Genomic DNA, 15,778 nt, shown 5'->3' with positions numbered 1-15,778 from the left:
GGAATCGTTTCGGATGGTTTTCTAATGGTTGTCTAATGGTTGTTTCGCTGTCTGGAGTAAAATTTCGCTTCATTTTGAACATTTGGTGCGCATGATGATGGTTAAAACAGAAAACACATGCTAAAGCTGAATTCAGTTTATAAGCAGCTTAAATACTTACCTTATCTGTTGCAAATGTCACGAATGCAGCAGGCTACTGAGAAAGTATAAAAATAAAGGGAAATGAGGCTAAAATTCAGATTTCTAGCCGTTAAGATTGGCTTTCTAAATATAGAAACATTACGACTGATTTCAGCGTATGAGGAAGACAGAAGTAAAAAAGGTGATAATTATTAAGAGAAATTAGAACAAAATTTCCAATCGTAACTGCCAATAACGCGGTTGGCAATAACATTGAGTGTCTGTTCGCCTGACCGATTAAATATTACATGGAAAAGTGGAATCCATAAATGCGATGCAACAGGCATTTCAAAACTCATTAGTTATTACCTTGAACTCTACCCGCATAAGTAAAAATCCTTTACGGAAAATTAGTTCTATCGTCCAAAACAAAAACAGATTCAAACACTGTAAAAATGAGACTTCCTAAGACAGCACTTTGATTTTTGCTGACCACCACGTTTCTAATAGCAGAATCTACTGCAAACAACGAATTACGTAGCGCAATAAATCAGTTCAGGTAAAGTCTCACGTTGCTTAATGCACAATATAAAGCGCAATATTTTGTTACTCATACTGAGCAAACCTTAAAACTAAGAGCAGGCGTTAAAGATATGTATGGTGCTTAATCGCAAAACAAAAACAAATGACAGATTCCAGCCATTATACTCACTCAGTGACCTTTGCAACCACGAATGTTTAAACGGTGTGAAAGCGCTACTTACTAGTTATCGCATTATGTCGTGAAATTAGCCACCCTGCGCTCGTTTTTCACTTTATAGGCTGAGGTAATTACATGACTGTACTGAGGGGCGCAGGACGAAGGTTATGCAAAACTGGACCCGAAATCTGACAGGGCCTAAATAGAGCTTTGGCAATAGCACTGCAAATGAAGGGTTAAAGGATTTGCCAGTTTCAAACTTCATCATTACGATTTACTGTACTAATGATAGAACATGCAACCACCCAACTAACCAGAAGACTTAAATATTCAATCATCAATAAAGGAATGATGCATAGTTGAGATGAACAAAACAAGCTGGTGGAGGTCCCCCAGGGGGGGGTCAACAACTCTTGTGGATACGTGCATAGCGAGCACGGGACCCCGAGCTAATGTGGCCCTCCTTCCTTTCCGGGCTGCATACCCTCCCTTTCCGCATCCTTCCCTGTCCAACATCTTCGCGCCCCCCCCCCCCCCCTCACCTCTGGCTCTTTCCTTCCCTTTCTCCCCCTCTGGGAGTATGGTTTGTGCCTACGTCCGGAGACGGACGCTCGAAACTGTCACAAATTCCTTGCTTTCTATACTTGCAAGTCTTCGTCCTTCCTCTGTCCTTCTCTTTTCCTTCCCTCTTCTCTTTGCACTTTTCTCCGCTGCGGCGTTTGAGACCCCTCTTCTTTCCTTTCCCTTTCTCTTTTTTCCTCCCTGTGCGTGTCTGAAGGCCGACCCACGCACTTCCATGCGTAGCCGGTGACGGGGTAACGCGTAATTCCCCGCCCCGGGTAGACAGGTAGGACACGTACGTACCCCCTGGTAACGGCCAGGCCCAGGGAGGGGTGATTACCCGAGCTGATACCTTCCGAAAATGCCGATTGGTCCCTCCGTCCGTTTGTCGGGAGGTGTGACCTGAGGTGTGAACAATCACCTAAGGCGGGAGTGCCCTCAGAGAGGGCCCCCACAAGGGAGGAGCGCGCCATCGGAGACGCCGGTAATCGTGGGGGATTCTTCCGCAATGGTTTCCTCACTTTCCACTATGTCTGCTCACAAGCGTAAGTTCACTGAGTCTCAGCCACAGACAGTTCTTCCATCGTTGCCACAGTTCCTTGTTGTTTCTCGGTCTGACGAAGGTCACGACTTCTCCACGGTCAACCCTTTCATTATTCAGAAAGGTGTCGACGCAATTGCAGGTTCTGTAAAGTCTTGTTCCAGATTACGGAATGGCACCCTGTTGTTAGAAACAGTCAGTGCCCTCCAGGCACAAAAATTGCTGCGTACCTCACTACTGTCCGGGTGGAACCGCACCGTACTTCAAAATTCCTCGCGTGGAGTCGTTTATACACGCTCCCTCGATGGATTGTCTGACGAAGAAATTCAGCACTACCTGTCTGACCAGGGCGTAACGGCTGTTCATAGGGTTATGAAAAGGGTTGACACGAACATCATTTCAACCCGCACTGTCTTCTTGACATTTGACAATGTTCAACTCCCATCGAAAATCAAAGCAGGCTATGAGATAATTTCCGTTCGCCCTTACGTCCCAAACCCTACGCGTTGCTACCGGTGTCAGCGGTTCAATCACACCAGCCAGTCCTGTTCCAATCCGGCCAAATGTGTTACGTGTGGCAAGGATGCCCATGAGGGTGCTTGTCCACCTCCATCCCCTCGCTGCATCAACTGTGTGGCTGACCACGCTGCTTCCTCTCGAGATTGCCCCGTTTTTAAGGACGAAAAGCTCATCCAGGAAATTAGAGTGAAGGAAAAGGTGTCGACCTTTGCTGCTCGAAAATTATTCGCCAGTCGACAGCCCACCGTGCCTCAGACAGGAAAATACAGCACTGTCCTTGCTTCTCCTCGGCCAACAAAGGAGGCGGCCACGCAGACTTGTGACCTCACCTTTAGTACCACGGTCGTCAGATCGGCCAGCGCAAAGATCGCCCGTTCAACCTCACCACTTTCGCCTGCCCACTCTCTGGCTCACCCTTCGTCGGGTTCTGCTAAATCTCGAGCCCAAAAGTCAGACACCAAGACTTCGAAAAAAGAGCATACTCGTGAAGAGTTTTTACATACCGCAACTTCCCAACCATCGGTTCCTCCTTCATCTAAACACCATACTTCCAAGAAGGCTACAAAGAAACCCAGTTCCTCTCTTTCTCCGCCAAGGCATGTCCCATCTACAGCACCACCTGGCGGGAATCGCCCTCGGCCGTCTTCTGTGTCGCCGAGGCGCCCTGCTGGTGGCCGATCAACCGGCCGATCGCTGGTGGCAGGAGCTGCTCCTGAACAACCTATGGATCAGGATCTTCTGCCTTCGGCTGAATGCCATTCCATGCTGTCGGTCGCAAGCTCTGAGGAGTCGTTGAGTTGACAGCAACTTTGGTCACATTCCTCCATTTTCTGTTCACCCTATGTCCATTATCCACTGGAATATCCGCGGCATTCGAGCCAATCGGGATGAATTGTCGATCCTCTTACGATCCTACTCGCCGGTCATCTTCAGGAAACAAAGCTGCGTCCCCATGACCGCTTTGTTCTCCCTCATTTTCAGTCCGTCCGATATGATCTCCCCTCTGTTGAAGGTACTCCAGCCCATGGAGGACTCATGATTCTTCTCCATGATACTCTCCATTATCACCCAATCCACTTCAACACTTCCTTCCAAGCTGTCGCCGTCCGTCTTTCCCTTTCTGGATACACGTTCTCTCCTTGTACTGTATACATTCCATCATCCACACCAATGGCACGAGCTGATCTCCATCTTCTTGGTCAGCTTCCACACCCCCCCCCCCCCCTATTTGCTGGTTGGGGACTTCAATGCCCACCACCCACTTTGGGGATCTCCACATCCTTGTCCACGTGGCTCACTATTGCTAGACGTCTTCCACCAAGCGGATCTAGTTTGCCTCAACACTGGGGTCCCCACATTTTTGTCTGCCTCCACGACAAATTTATCTCATTTGGACCTTGCGGTCGGTACTGTTCCGGTAGCTCGGCTCTTCGAATGGTTCGCCCTTGATGATACACACTCGAGTGACCACTTTCCATGTGTCCTTAGACTGCAGCATCAACTGCCATACATGCGCCCGCGACGCTGGAAGTTTGCCCAAGCTGATTGGACACTTTTTTCGTCTCTAGCGTCATTCGATGACCGTCACTTTCCCAGCGTCGACGATGAGGTCACACATATTACCGACGTTATTCTTACAGCTGCGGAACATTCAATACCACGCACCTCCGAATTGCCCCGGCGCCCCCCAGTTCCTTGGTGGAACGAGGCATGCCGTGATGCAATACGTGAGCGGCGACGTGCTCTCCGCGGTTTCCGCCACCATCCTACTTTGGCCAACTGTATCCGCTCTAAGCAGTTCCGAGCGCGATGCCGTCGTGTCATCCGCGATAGCAAGAAGGCAAGCTGGAAATTATTTATTAGTTCATTTAACACCTTCACTCCCTCCTCGGAAGTTTGGAGTCGGCTTCGACGGTTCTCAGGCGCGCCTAGTTTCTCCCCAGTCTCTGGGCTCACTGTCGCGCATGATACATTAGTGGACCCCGTCGCAATTTCTAACCCGTTGGGTCAGCACTTTGCTGAGATTTCGAGCTCTTCAAATTACCCGCAGCGGAAGTGCGACCTCTTGCTTTCTCCTCTCAAAATCGCGAAAGCTACAATACTGTTTTCTCCATGCGGGAACTCCAACATGCACTCTCTTCTTCTCGCTCCTCCGCCCCAGGACCGGATGGTATCCACGTCCAAATGTTGCTGCATTTATCAACCCATAGTCTGCGTTACCTCCTTCGCCTTTATAATCGAATTTGGACCGACAGTACTTTTCCCAGACGATGGCGGGAAGCTATCGTCGTTCCTGTTCCGAAACCTGGAAAGGACAAACATCTCCCCTCTAGCTATCGCCCCATTTCTCACGAGTAGTGTTTGTAAGGTTTTGGAGCGTATGGTGAATTACCGTTTAGCGTGGTGGCTGGAATCCCGCAGTCTAACACCTGCCCAATGCGGATTCCGAAAGCATCGTTCTGCAGTTGACCATCTTGTTGCTCTCTCCACTTATATCATGAACAATTTTCTCCGGAAACGCCAAACAGTAGCAATATTTTTTGATCTGGAGAGAGCATACGATACCTGTTGGAGGACAGGCATCCTCCGCACATTGTTCTCTTGGGGCTTTCGAGGTCGGCTGCCCCTTTTTCTTCGCGAATTTGTGGCAGAGCGCACATTTAGGGTGCGGGTGAACACTACTCTCTCCCGTACTTTCTCCCAAGAAAACGGGGTACCCCAGGGCTCCGTGCTGAGTGTTGTACTGTTTGCCATGGCCATCAATCCAATTATGGATTGTCTCCTTCCTGATGTCTCGGGCTCCCTCTTTGTGGACGATTTTGCGATCTACTACAGCTCTCAACGGACCAGCCTTCTTGAACGACGTCTTCAAGGCTCTCGATCGCCTCCACTCTTGGAGCATCGAAACCGGCTTCCGTTTTTCTCCCAGTAAGACCGTTTGTGTTAATTTTTGACGACGTAAGGAGTTTCTTCCGCCCTCCTTACATCTAGGTCCTGTCAACCTTCCGTTTTCAAACGTCGCTAAATTCTCGGGTCACCTTCCGTTTTCAAACGTCGCTAAATTCTTGGGTCTTACGTTTGACAGAAAACTGTGCCGGTCCTCCCACGTTTCCTATCTTTCGGCACGCTGTCTGCGATCCCTTAACACCCTCCGTGTCCTGAATGGTACCTCCTGGGGAGCGGACCGAGTGGTCCTTCTCCGCCTCTATCGCGCCTTAGTGCGCTCGAAATTGGACTATGGAGTCTACTCCTCTGCTCGGCCGTCTATTCTTCGGCGTCTCGACTCTATCCACCACCGTGGATTACGTTTAGTGTCTGGAGCTTTTTACACCAGCCCTGTGGAAAGCCTTTATGCTGAGACTGCTGAGCCTCCGCTGTCCAATCGGCGAGCAGTCCTTCTGTGTCGTTATGCTAGCCATCTGTCTTCCATGCCTGCTAATCCAGCCCATGACCTTTTTTTCGACGCCTCCTTTGATGTAGGGTATGCAGGCCGCCCCTCCTCCCTACTACCACCGGAAGTCCGCTTCCGTCAACTGCTCCATTCTCTTTCCTTCCGCTTTCCTAAAACCTTCTTGACAACTTGGGGTACAGCACCACCTTGGCTCCGTCCCCGGATTTGCCTGCTCCGTGACCTTTGTCGATTTCCCAAGGATGGTACCCCTTCACTTGTTTATCGTCGGGCATTTGCTGCTCTATGTGCACAAATGACGGACGCCACATTTATTTACACCGACGGCTCGAAAACATCGTTAGGTGTAGGGAGTGCCTATATTGTTGGCGACACCCCAAATCACTTTCGGCTTCCCGACCAGTGTTCGGTGTATACTGCGGAGCTTTACGCTGTTCTCCAGGCTGTCCACTACATCCGCCGCCATCAGCGGATACAGTACGTTATCTGCTCAGATTCTCTCAGCTCTCTCCTCAGTCTCCAAGCTCTTTATCCTGTGCACCCTCTGGTCCACCGGATTCAGGACTGGCTGCGCTTGCTCCACCTGGGGGGCGTCTCGGTGGCGTTCCTCTGGCTCCCGGGACACGTTGGTATCTGTGGAAATGAGGCGGCCGATATTGCAGCCAAGGCTGCAGTCTCTCTTCTTCGGCCAGCTATTCAATCGATTCCCTTCGCCGATCTACGGAGCGTTTTATGTCGTCGTGTTGTTCATTTATGGCACGCGCATTGGTCGACACTTCCCCATAATAAATTGCGGGACGTGAAAGCTCTTCCTTGTGCTTGGACCTCTTCCTCCCGAACGCGTCGTCGGGAGGAGGTAATTTTAACTAGACTCCGGATAGGGCACTGTCTTTTTCGCCATCGACATCTTTTAAGCGGCGATCCTCCCCCACTCTGTCCCCACTGCTCTTAGCTGTGGACGGTAAGACACCTTTTAATTGAGTGCCCCTATTTTAATCCGTTACGCTCCCGTCTACAGCTATCGCCTGATATATCGTCGATTTTAGCAGATGACGCGCGCTCAGCCGACCGCGTTCTCAAGTTTTAGTGCCAGTGAAATGACGTCAGTCATTTGAAGCTTTTTTTGAGGACAACCAATCCCTTTCTGTAGTGAATTTTTAAGCCTTCCTTCTGCTTTTAGTTTCTCCCATTTTATGACTTTCGTTCCCATTGCTGCTAGTTTTCAATTTCGGTTTTTTACTGTTTCCTAAGTCACGGACCGGGCGCTAATGACCATAGCAGTTTTGCGCCCTAAAACCAAAACAAAAAAAAGCTGGTGGAGGGTTATCGACTTTTCGGAGTGACGTGACTGATGGGGAGTGGAGCGATTCTATTGCTTTAGATTCACGCATTGTTTTTAACATCAGTGTTACGTGAACAGTTTTTCTCTTCCTCACCCCCAAAAAGTGTTTTCCGGCGAGGTCGGTTCATACACCCCCTTCCCCTGTCTATCAGACAGGATCACACCTGGAATTCATGAATACGTACTGCAACAAGAACAAATATAAGTTTTCTATTAGCTTCACAAATATAGACGGTCATAACTGAAACAGAACAGAGTGCGGCAGAAATTTTAAAATTGCCTCCCCGGTAGAGGGCAATGAGCTGTCCCCTACTAACCAGTACTATGCAACGAAGCTAATCATTCCTTTTCATCTAATGTGCCAACCCACATTCACAACCGAATGCCATGGGTAAAATAGGCGCAGAACGTAATGTGTTCTTTGAAATAAACCAGGGACAATACTGAAATTTGTGACCGAGCGACGTAGTGCAGTGGTTAGCACACTGGACTTGCATTCGGGAGGTCGAAGTTTCGAATCCCCCCGGCCTGCGTCCATATTTAAGTTTTCTGTGATTTCCGTAAACCATTCCATGCAATTAACGCGGTGGTTCCTTTATAAAGGACACGACAAAGTTCCCTTCCCCATCCTCCTCCCTCCCTACTGATCTTCGTGTAAAATTAAAAATATCGGCAAGTTTCTTAATTGGGCACTATAAAGTTCTATAAATTTTGGAAAGAAGTTGTACATGGTCCTGGCAACAGTGTACTGCAATTCAAATTAGATATCTACCATTACCTGCGTAATGAGAGGTCAGTGAAGTGAGGATGGTAAATATATCTGTTACAAAAACTTCACATCGTTACACATTAACAGGATATCGGCAAATTGACACTTTTTTGCAAAAATAACTGAAATTTATAGCAAGAGGTGACTGTATTGACAAATGATAATCTCTTTCTGTTTCAGCTGGGAATAAAACAAATTTTCACTGACAAAGCTAATCTGCAGGGAATTGCAAGGAGTCGTTATGGAAAGCTGTCAGTCTCAAAGGTTTTACAGAAATCAGCTCTTGAAGTAAACGAAAAAGGAACTACAGCAGCAGCTGCTACAGGCAAGTTGTGCTAGTTTAGCCAATGTGCAAAAATGCGTTTAAAGTTTCTACTCCAGCATCTTTATATCCTAATATATTCTTGACTGAGAATATCGTTAATCGTAAGGTAACAAGAAAAACTTCTTAGGTTTCCAAGACGAGTATTTGAATCAAGAATTTGTAAATTTTAAGTCCTCATTGTTGGAGGAACAAATGTCGTGGACTGCAGTTCGTTTCTGGGAGTTATACAATTAAAAGTATAACAAGCAGTTCTAGGTGCGTCTTATAAAAGTATTGAACTGAATTGTTACATCAAAGAAAGTAGGCCTAAGTACTAAAAGCACAATTAAGTTCACGCTTAAATCACACATCACATTAAACCCTCTTGTGATGCACCCATTAGAAACAAACTACGTGATTACTTTTTACATGAAATTCTTTATAGAGAATTTCACTGAAAAATTATTCCAAAAGGTAATTTCCCAGGTTTATTAATGGTTGTCGCACTCGATAATTAAAAACCCCATTTACAAGACGACTACGAATGCTGTCCATTAACGTTATTAATAAAGCTTAATCAGATTCTGGAAACAGCTGTCATTCAGGCTAGTAACAAAGCAGACCGTTACAGTCTATGCTTATTTTCTGAGAATTACATTGGAATACGTTCCTTCCTCCTCGCTTAGTCAACAGTAAAGGATCAGCAAATTGTTTGCCTTGTGTGCATCAGTAATTCACATTTTGAGTCTCAGGAGTGTCTCAACCATATACACGGTTCAGTAAGAGAACGAAGTCCACATCTTCGTGTACCTCGTCGTTCTAATTTTCGCCTATAGAGATGGCGGAGCATTAAGACACAGGACTCGTATATGGGACGAAAGCAGTTTGTCGCCGTCTAGCCGTCCATATTAGTTTTCCATGATTTCCCTAAAACACTTAAGGCGAATGACGGAACAGTATTTCCAAAACGTACGGCTGTCGTTGACTGTACTTCAAATCTTAATACCTCGTTCCCCCATGATTTTCATTACAATCTCAAATCGAGGGTTTTAAGTCTGCCGCCCTGGTTACTATAGAGGCCCAGAGTAATTTTATATTTTGTGCAGTACGGGAGATCTGTTTTTAATGTGATATTTTCTGACATTTTATGTGAGCACAACAACTCTGTAGCTGTCTTTACGCATGGGTCTAGACAGGGGGGCCTCAGTTGGTTGCTGTATTGGTCTCCCAGATCAGGTCCTAAAGGCCCGATTGCCTCAAGACTTCACTGTCTTAGACGCAGATCTACATGCGATCTTGTGGGCACTGAAGCAGCTGAGACATTCTTCCAGTGCTAAATTTGTTTAATCCGATTCTCTGAGTGCTCTTAACTCTCTACAAAGTTTCTACCCAGCACATAAAATACTCCCGAATATCCAGGATGTCCTCCTCCAACTGCAAAGAATGGCGAAGATTGTGTCTTTCTGCTGGGTACCAGGGCACACGGACATTCGGGGGAACGAAAGGTCAGATCCTAGCAGTCAAGGTGGTGTCATGATCCTCAGTTGTTTCAGTGTGCCATCACCCTGCATGCTGTGGCCTCGCTGTTCACATCCAAGACTTGCTTCGATGGGAGGAGGAGTGGCTGAAAGTGACGGACAACAAGCTCCGCCTCTTTAAGCCCACAACGCGGCGGTGGTGCCTGTGCCTTTCTTTTAGCTCCTTTGTCGTTATGTGTTTTAATCTCGCGTCTAACTTTTTCTCTGTTTTCGCGTATGTGAGATAGTGATTTGTGCGGTCGATTCGAGTGCATGAGTGTGGAACAATTTTCGAGGTTTCAGCCATATTCATTAGTTTAGCGTGTGTAAAGGCGCTGGTAATAACGCTGTTGAGCGCCCATAAGACTCTCTCTCTCTCTCTCTCTCTCTCTCTCTCTCTCTCTCTCTCTCTCGATTTTCATCCCCAATCTCAGACTTCACTGCTACCGTTGTTTCGATTTCTTCCTTAAGCCTAAACTACGCAATACGCTACGTCACTTGTTGAGAGTTTCAACTTGATCATGATCTTAAGATTTTCCACGTCTCTCTTCAGTGTTTTGCAACAAACCGCCGGCCGCGGTGGTCTAGCGGTTCTGGCGCTGCAGTCCGGAACCGCGGGACTGCTACGGTCGCAGGTTCGAATCCTGCCTCGGGCATGGGTGTGTGTGATGTCCTTAGGTTAGTTAGGTTTAAGTAGTTCTAAGTTCTAGGGGACTTATGACCTAAGATGTTGAGTCCCATAGTGCTCAGAGCCATTTTTTTTTTTTTTTTTTTTTTTTTTTTTTTGCAACAAACCTTTGTCCATTTTCTGACAGTATGTAGGATAGGACAAACAAGACTTGGGTGGTACAATTTTTAACTGCTGCATACAGATGTCAAACGGTGTTTGTAGTAGACCTTTTTTGGCATATGGTTTCAGGGTAGACTTTTTTTACATATATATTCTTAAAGGCTGCAACATAAATTGTATGAATTTTCAGCCGTGTGTCTACATCCAAATCCAAATCTAGACTCTGCAGACCACCGTAAAGTGCATGTCAATCTATCCAATTCTACCACAGAAAAGTATTATTTATTTCCATTCCATCGACTTCTCGAATACTGGAAGAACATCTACAACGGCACTGTACGCGCTGTAATCGGTCCAATATTGTCTCCACGGGAACGACACACAGGGGTTGTATGTTTAAAGATTCTTCACCTGGTACTGGTTCTTCAAACGTTGTAAGTAGCCTTTAGTGGGATAGTGGACATCGATCAATCATCTGCCATTTAAAGCTCACTGTAGGTTAAACCTGTCCAAATTTGTGCTGCCCTACTTCGTGCAAGTTCATTGTCACCAGTTAATACAAAAAGTTAGTTATATGTGGTGACTTCAATATTAATTGTATAAGTGATTGTGCAAGGAAAAGGATGCTGGTAGACCTCCTTAATTCATATAATCTTATGCAAACCGTATTCTTTCCAACGAGAGTGCAAGGGAACAGTAGAACAACCATAGACAATATTTTTGTTCATTCGTCATTATTAGAAGGGCATTCTGTTAGCAAAAAGGTGAATGGCCTTTCAGATCATGATGCACAAATTTTAAGTCTAAAAGACTTTTGTGCTGCAACACATGTTAAATATAGTTACCAACTTTTTAGGAAAGCTGATCCAGTTGCTGTACAGACTTTTGTAAACCTTATCAAGGAACAAGAATGGCAAGATGTTTATAGTGCTGATACAGTAGACGATAAATATAATGCTTTCCTCAAGACATTTCTCGTGCTCTTTGAAAGTTGCTTTCCGTTAGAACGTTCAAAACAAGGTATTAGCACAAACAGGCAGCCTGGGTGGCTGACTAAAGGGATAAGAATATCTTGTAGAACAAAGTGGCAATTATATCAAAACGTTAGAAACAGTCACAATCTAAATGCAGCAGCCCATTACAAACAGTATTGTAAGGTGCTTAAAAAAGTTATTAGGAAGGCAAAAACTATGTGGTATGCAGATAGAATAGCTAAGTCTCAGGATAAAATTAAAACCATATGGTCAGTCGTAAAGGAAGTGGCTGGTCTGCAGAGACAGGTCGAGAATATAGAATCAGTGCGTAGTAGGGATGTCCGTGTTACTGATAAGTCGCATATATGTACAGTACTTAATAATCACTTTCTGAATATAGCAGGTGAACTAAATAGAAACCTAGTCCCAACAGGGAATCATATAGCGCTCTTAGAAAAATGTGTTTCGAGACTGTTACCTGAAATGCTCCTCCATGATACTGACAAGAGGGAGATTGAGTTAATAATTAAATCACTAAAGACCAAGAACTCTCATGGATATGACGGGGTATCTAGCAGAATACTGAAGTATTGTTCCACGTATGTTAGCTCAGTACTTAGCCATATCTGTAATTTTTCCTTTAGGAGTGGTCGGTTTCCTGACCGATTAAAGTACTCGGTAGTGAAGCCACTTTATAAAAAGGGAGACAGGGATAATGTTGACAATTACAGACCTATTTCTATGCCATCGGTGTTTGCTAAAGTTATCGAGAAGGTTGTATATACAAGGTTACTGCAGCATTTAAATTCACATAATTTGCTGTCAAATGTACAGTTTGGTTTTAGAAATGGCTTAACAACTGAAAATGCTATAGTCTCTTTTCTCTGTGAGGTTTTGGACGGATTAAATAAAAGGTTGCGAACGTTAGGTGTTTTCTTTGATTTAACGAAGGCTTTTGACTGTGCTGACCACAAAATATTACTGCAGAAGTTGGAACATTATGGAGTAAGGGGAGTAGCTTACAATTGGTTCGCCTCCTACTTTAAGAACAGAAAGCAGATGGTAATCCTCCGCAATATTGAGAGTGGTAATGATGTTCAGTCCCAATGGGGCACTGTTAAATGGGGCGTTCCCCAAGGGTCGGTGCTGGGGCCACTGCTGTTTCTTATTTATATAAATGATATGCCTTCTAGTATTACAGGTGATTCAAAAATATTTCTGTTTGCTGATGACACCACCTTGGTAGTGAAGGATCTTGTGTGTAATATTGAAACATTATCAAATAATGTAGTTCATGAAAGAAGTTCGTGGCTTGTGGAAAATAATTTGATGCTAAATCACAGTAAGACTCAGTTTTTACAGTTTCTAACTCACAATTCAACAATAACTGACATTTTAATCAGACAGAATGGGCATGTTATAAGCGAGACGGAACAGTTCAAGTTCCTAGGCGTATGGATAGATAGTAAGTTGTTGTGCAAAACCCATGTTCAGGATCTTGTTCAGAAACTAAATGCCGCTTTATTTACCATTAGAACAGTATCTCAAATAAGTGACATTTCAACACGAAAAGTAGTATACTTCGCATATTTTCATACGCTTATGTCATATGGTATTATTTTTTGGGGTAATTCTTCTGATTCAAAAAGGGTATTTTTGGCTCAAAAACGGGCTGTTCGAGCTATGTATGGTGTAAGTTCGAAAACCTCTTGTCGACCCCTATTCAATAGTCTGGGAATTTTGACATTGCCCTCACAGTATGTATTTTCTTTAATGTCGTTTGTTGTTAGCAATATTAGCTTATTCCCAAGAGTTAGCAGCTTTCACTCAGTTAATACTAGGCAGAAATCCAATCTGCATGTGGAATGCACTTCCTTGACTCTTGTGCAGAAAGGAGTGCAGTATTCTGCTGCATCCATTTTCAATAAGCTACCACAAGAACTCAAAAACCTTAGCAGTAGCCCAAACACTTTTAAGTCTAAACTGAAGAGTTTCCTCATGGCTCACTCCTTCTATTCTGTCGAGGAGCTCCTGGAAGAGCTAAAAAATTAAGCAAATTCCAGTGTTACATTCTTGATTTTCTTTATTTAAACTAACGACTTGTCGCCTGAATATGTTTCTTATATTTCATTTCATTCTGTTTCTACAATCGTGTTATAATTTCATGTATTGACTCGTTCTATGACCATGGAGACTTCTCCTAAATGTGGTCCCACGGAACAATAAATAAATAAATAAATAAATAAATAAATAAATAATCCTATATTGTATGGGTCCCACAGGTGAACCAAATTATAGATGGAGTCGCACAAATGTTAGCTAAGGAACGATCTTTGTAGATTGAAGGCATTTTTCCAGTATCCCACCAATGAATTGAAATGTCACCAGAATTACCGACGACTGAGACTTATCGTCATTCCCTTGCATATATCCACGAACTGTTATATCCAGATATTTATATTAGTTGACTGATTCCATCTGCAATTAATTGCCGGCCGCTGATGGCCGAGCGGTTCTGGCTCTACAGTCTGGAAACGCGCGACCGCTACGGTCGCAGGTTCGAATCCTGCCTCGGGCATGGATGTGTGTGTTGTCCTTAGGTTAGTTAGGTTTAAGTAGTTCTATGTTCTAGGGGACTTATGACCTCAGCAGTTGAGTCCCATAGTGCTCAGCGCCATTTTTTTGCAATTAACTTATATTATAGTCAGTAGATCCTACATACTGCGTTTTGTGAAATGCATAATTTGAAATTTCTGAATATTTATCATTACATGCTTTCTGCTGTATGTCCTTTGCGTCTCCATTCCTTGCAATCGATTGCTTCCTTCTAAATGTTGCTGTATGTGCTGACGTCCATCACGTAATCTCATCTGAAATCGCTTCCTCGGTCAACTCCTCTTTCCTTTCGCTTAGAGCTCTGTCTTTATGCGCCCCTCTTCCTTAATGTATGTCCAATCCACTCTAGTTTCCTCCTTTCTATTGCACTGAGTAACTGCCAACGTGGTTGATGATGACTTCAGAGGTGGAACGGTGGTTACTTGACTACTTACCTACCTAACAACCACCAGCCAAGGAGGAGCGATAAGCTAATTCTGCAGAGCAGTCTACAGTAAACAGTAAAACTCTAAATAGCAGCGGGATACATCTGAACAACAGAACCTTTCATTAGAAGGCAAGGAGGGACATTCCATAAAAAGACTGAGTTAACACATGCAACAACCCTAAAATCAAGGAAGCAAGTAAGTAATTGAGTGATATTTCCAAAACGACCACTGTTAAAGGGCAACAGCTCCTTAAATGCGAAATGTATGGGGAATTCTCTGATGTAGCTCGAAAACGTAATTACGTTGGCTCAAACAAAAGTATGGTCTCCTGCCTGGGTATTATGAATATTAGTACCAAGGAATTGTGTAATGGAATAAGAAACATTAAAACATAACTTCCAAATCGTCAAATTTGGAGTACGTGTTGCAGGCTTCCTCTGCCTAAGTGTGTCCACAGCTACCAAACGCCCTGTTAGAGTTCGGCTACACAATACTTGCATGTAAAGCTATATGGGGAAAGGCAGTGATCACACAGTAAGGAACAGAAACTGCAAAATATTTCACGAAGAATAATAGTTCAAAATAGAAATTATCAGCCAAATGTTTTACGCTGAACTGAAAACTTGCTAGAAAAGTCAATGCAGCCACCAACATTTACAGAATTCTTCGGCTCTGTGTTTAATACGCCTGTCACCAGTCGACATCGTCTACCCAGACGAGGAAGCATAAATACATTCTCCCGTAAGTGCAGCTGCAAAACAGCCGTTACTTCCATACCTATATCAAGATCAGCCACATGAAGTATCAAGAGCACAAAATACTGACGTCTCATCACAAGAAAAAATGCAGCAGGCAGCGTACCAAAACGCCCATAATGGCCAACTTTACCACTAACAGCCAAACGTCAAGCGAACAGAGAAGAGCAAGTCGTACTGAGATTCTTACGAAAAGGTTTCATCCAGTCACCATATAAGTGCCATAAAGTGTAAGTCTGTTGCCTATACCTGCCCTCCTAATGGTACTGTAAACACTGATTCACAGAGAACTTGTAGCAGTTTCCGCTCTGTTGTTGCTAAGTGTACTTCATAACTATATACGCCACACTCTAAATGTTTTATATTCAGACAACAGGTCAGAGGCTAGTTCACCAGCTGGTGTATCATCTGTTTCGGTAGACGATAATACGAA

The 15,778-nt window shown here is 44.5% G+C and overlaps 2 protein-coding genes across 4 annotated transcripts in view; one reads left to right on the top strand and one right to left on the bottom strand.

Annotated features, from left to right (window-relative positions):
• LOC126248333 (constitutive coactivator of peroxisome proliferator-activated receptor gamma-like) overlaps positions 1 to 15,778 on the bottom strand; it is a 725,840-nt gene that overhangs the window by 150,761 nt on the left and 559,301 nt on the right. The gene's annotated exons all lie outside the window — the stretch shown is intronic.
• LOC126248334 (serine protease inhibitor 2-like) overlaps positions 1 to 15,778 on the top strand; it is a 33,447-nt gene that overhangs the window by 16,328 nt on the left and 1,341 nt on the right. The window contains exon 6 of the mRNA XM_049949231.1: positions 8,142 to 8,286. Coding sequence (XP_049805188.1) covers positions 8,142 to 8,286 — 145 coding nt within the window. The remainder of the gene's footprint in view (positions 1 to 8,141; positions 8,287 to 15,778) is intronic.

The sequence above is a fragment of the Schistocerca nitens genome, chromosome 3, assembly GCF_023898315.1.
Source record: "Schistocerca nitens isolate TAMUIC-IGC-003100 chromosome 3, iqSchNite1.1, whole genome shotgun sequence".
Taxonomy (NCBI): domain Eukaryota; kingdom Metazoa; phylum Arthropoda; class Insecta; order Orthoptera; family Acrididae; genus Schistocerca; species Schistocerca nitens.
Note: the sequence above shows the minus strand (reverse complement) of the source record. Positions and strands in the feature narration are given on the sequence as shown.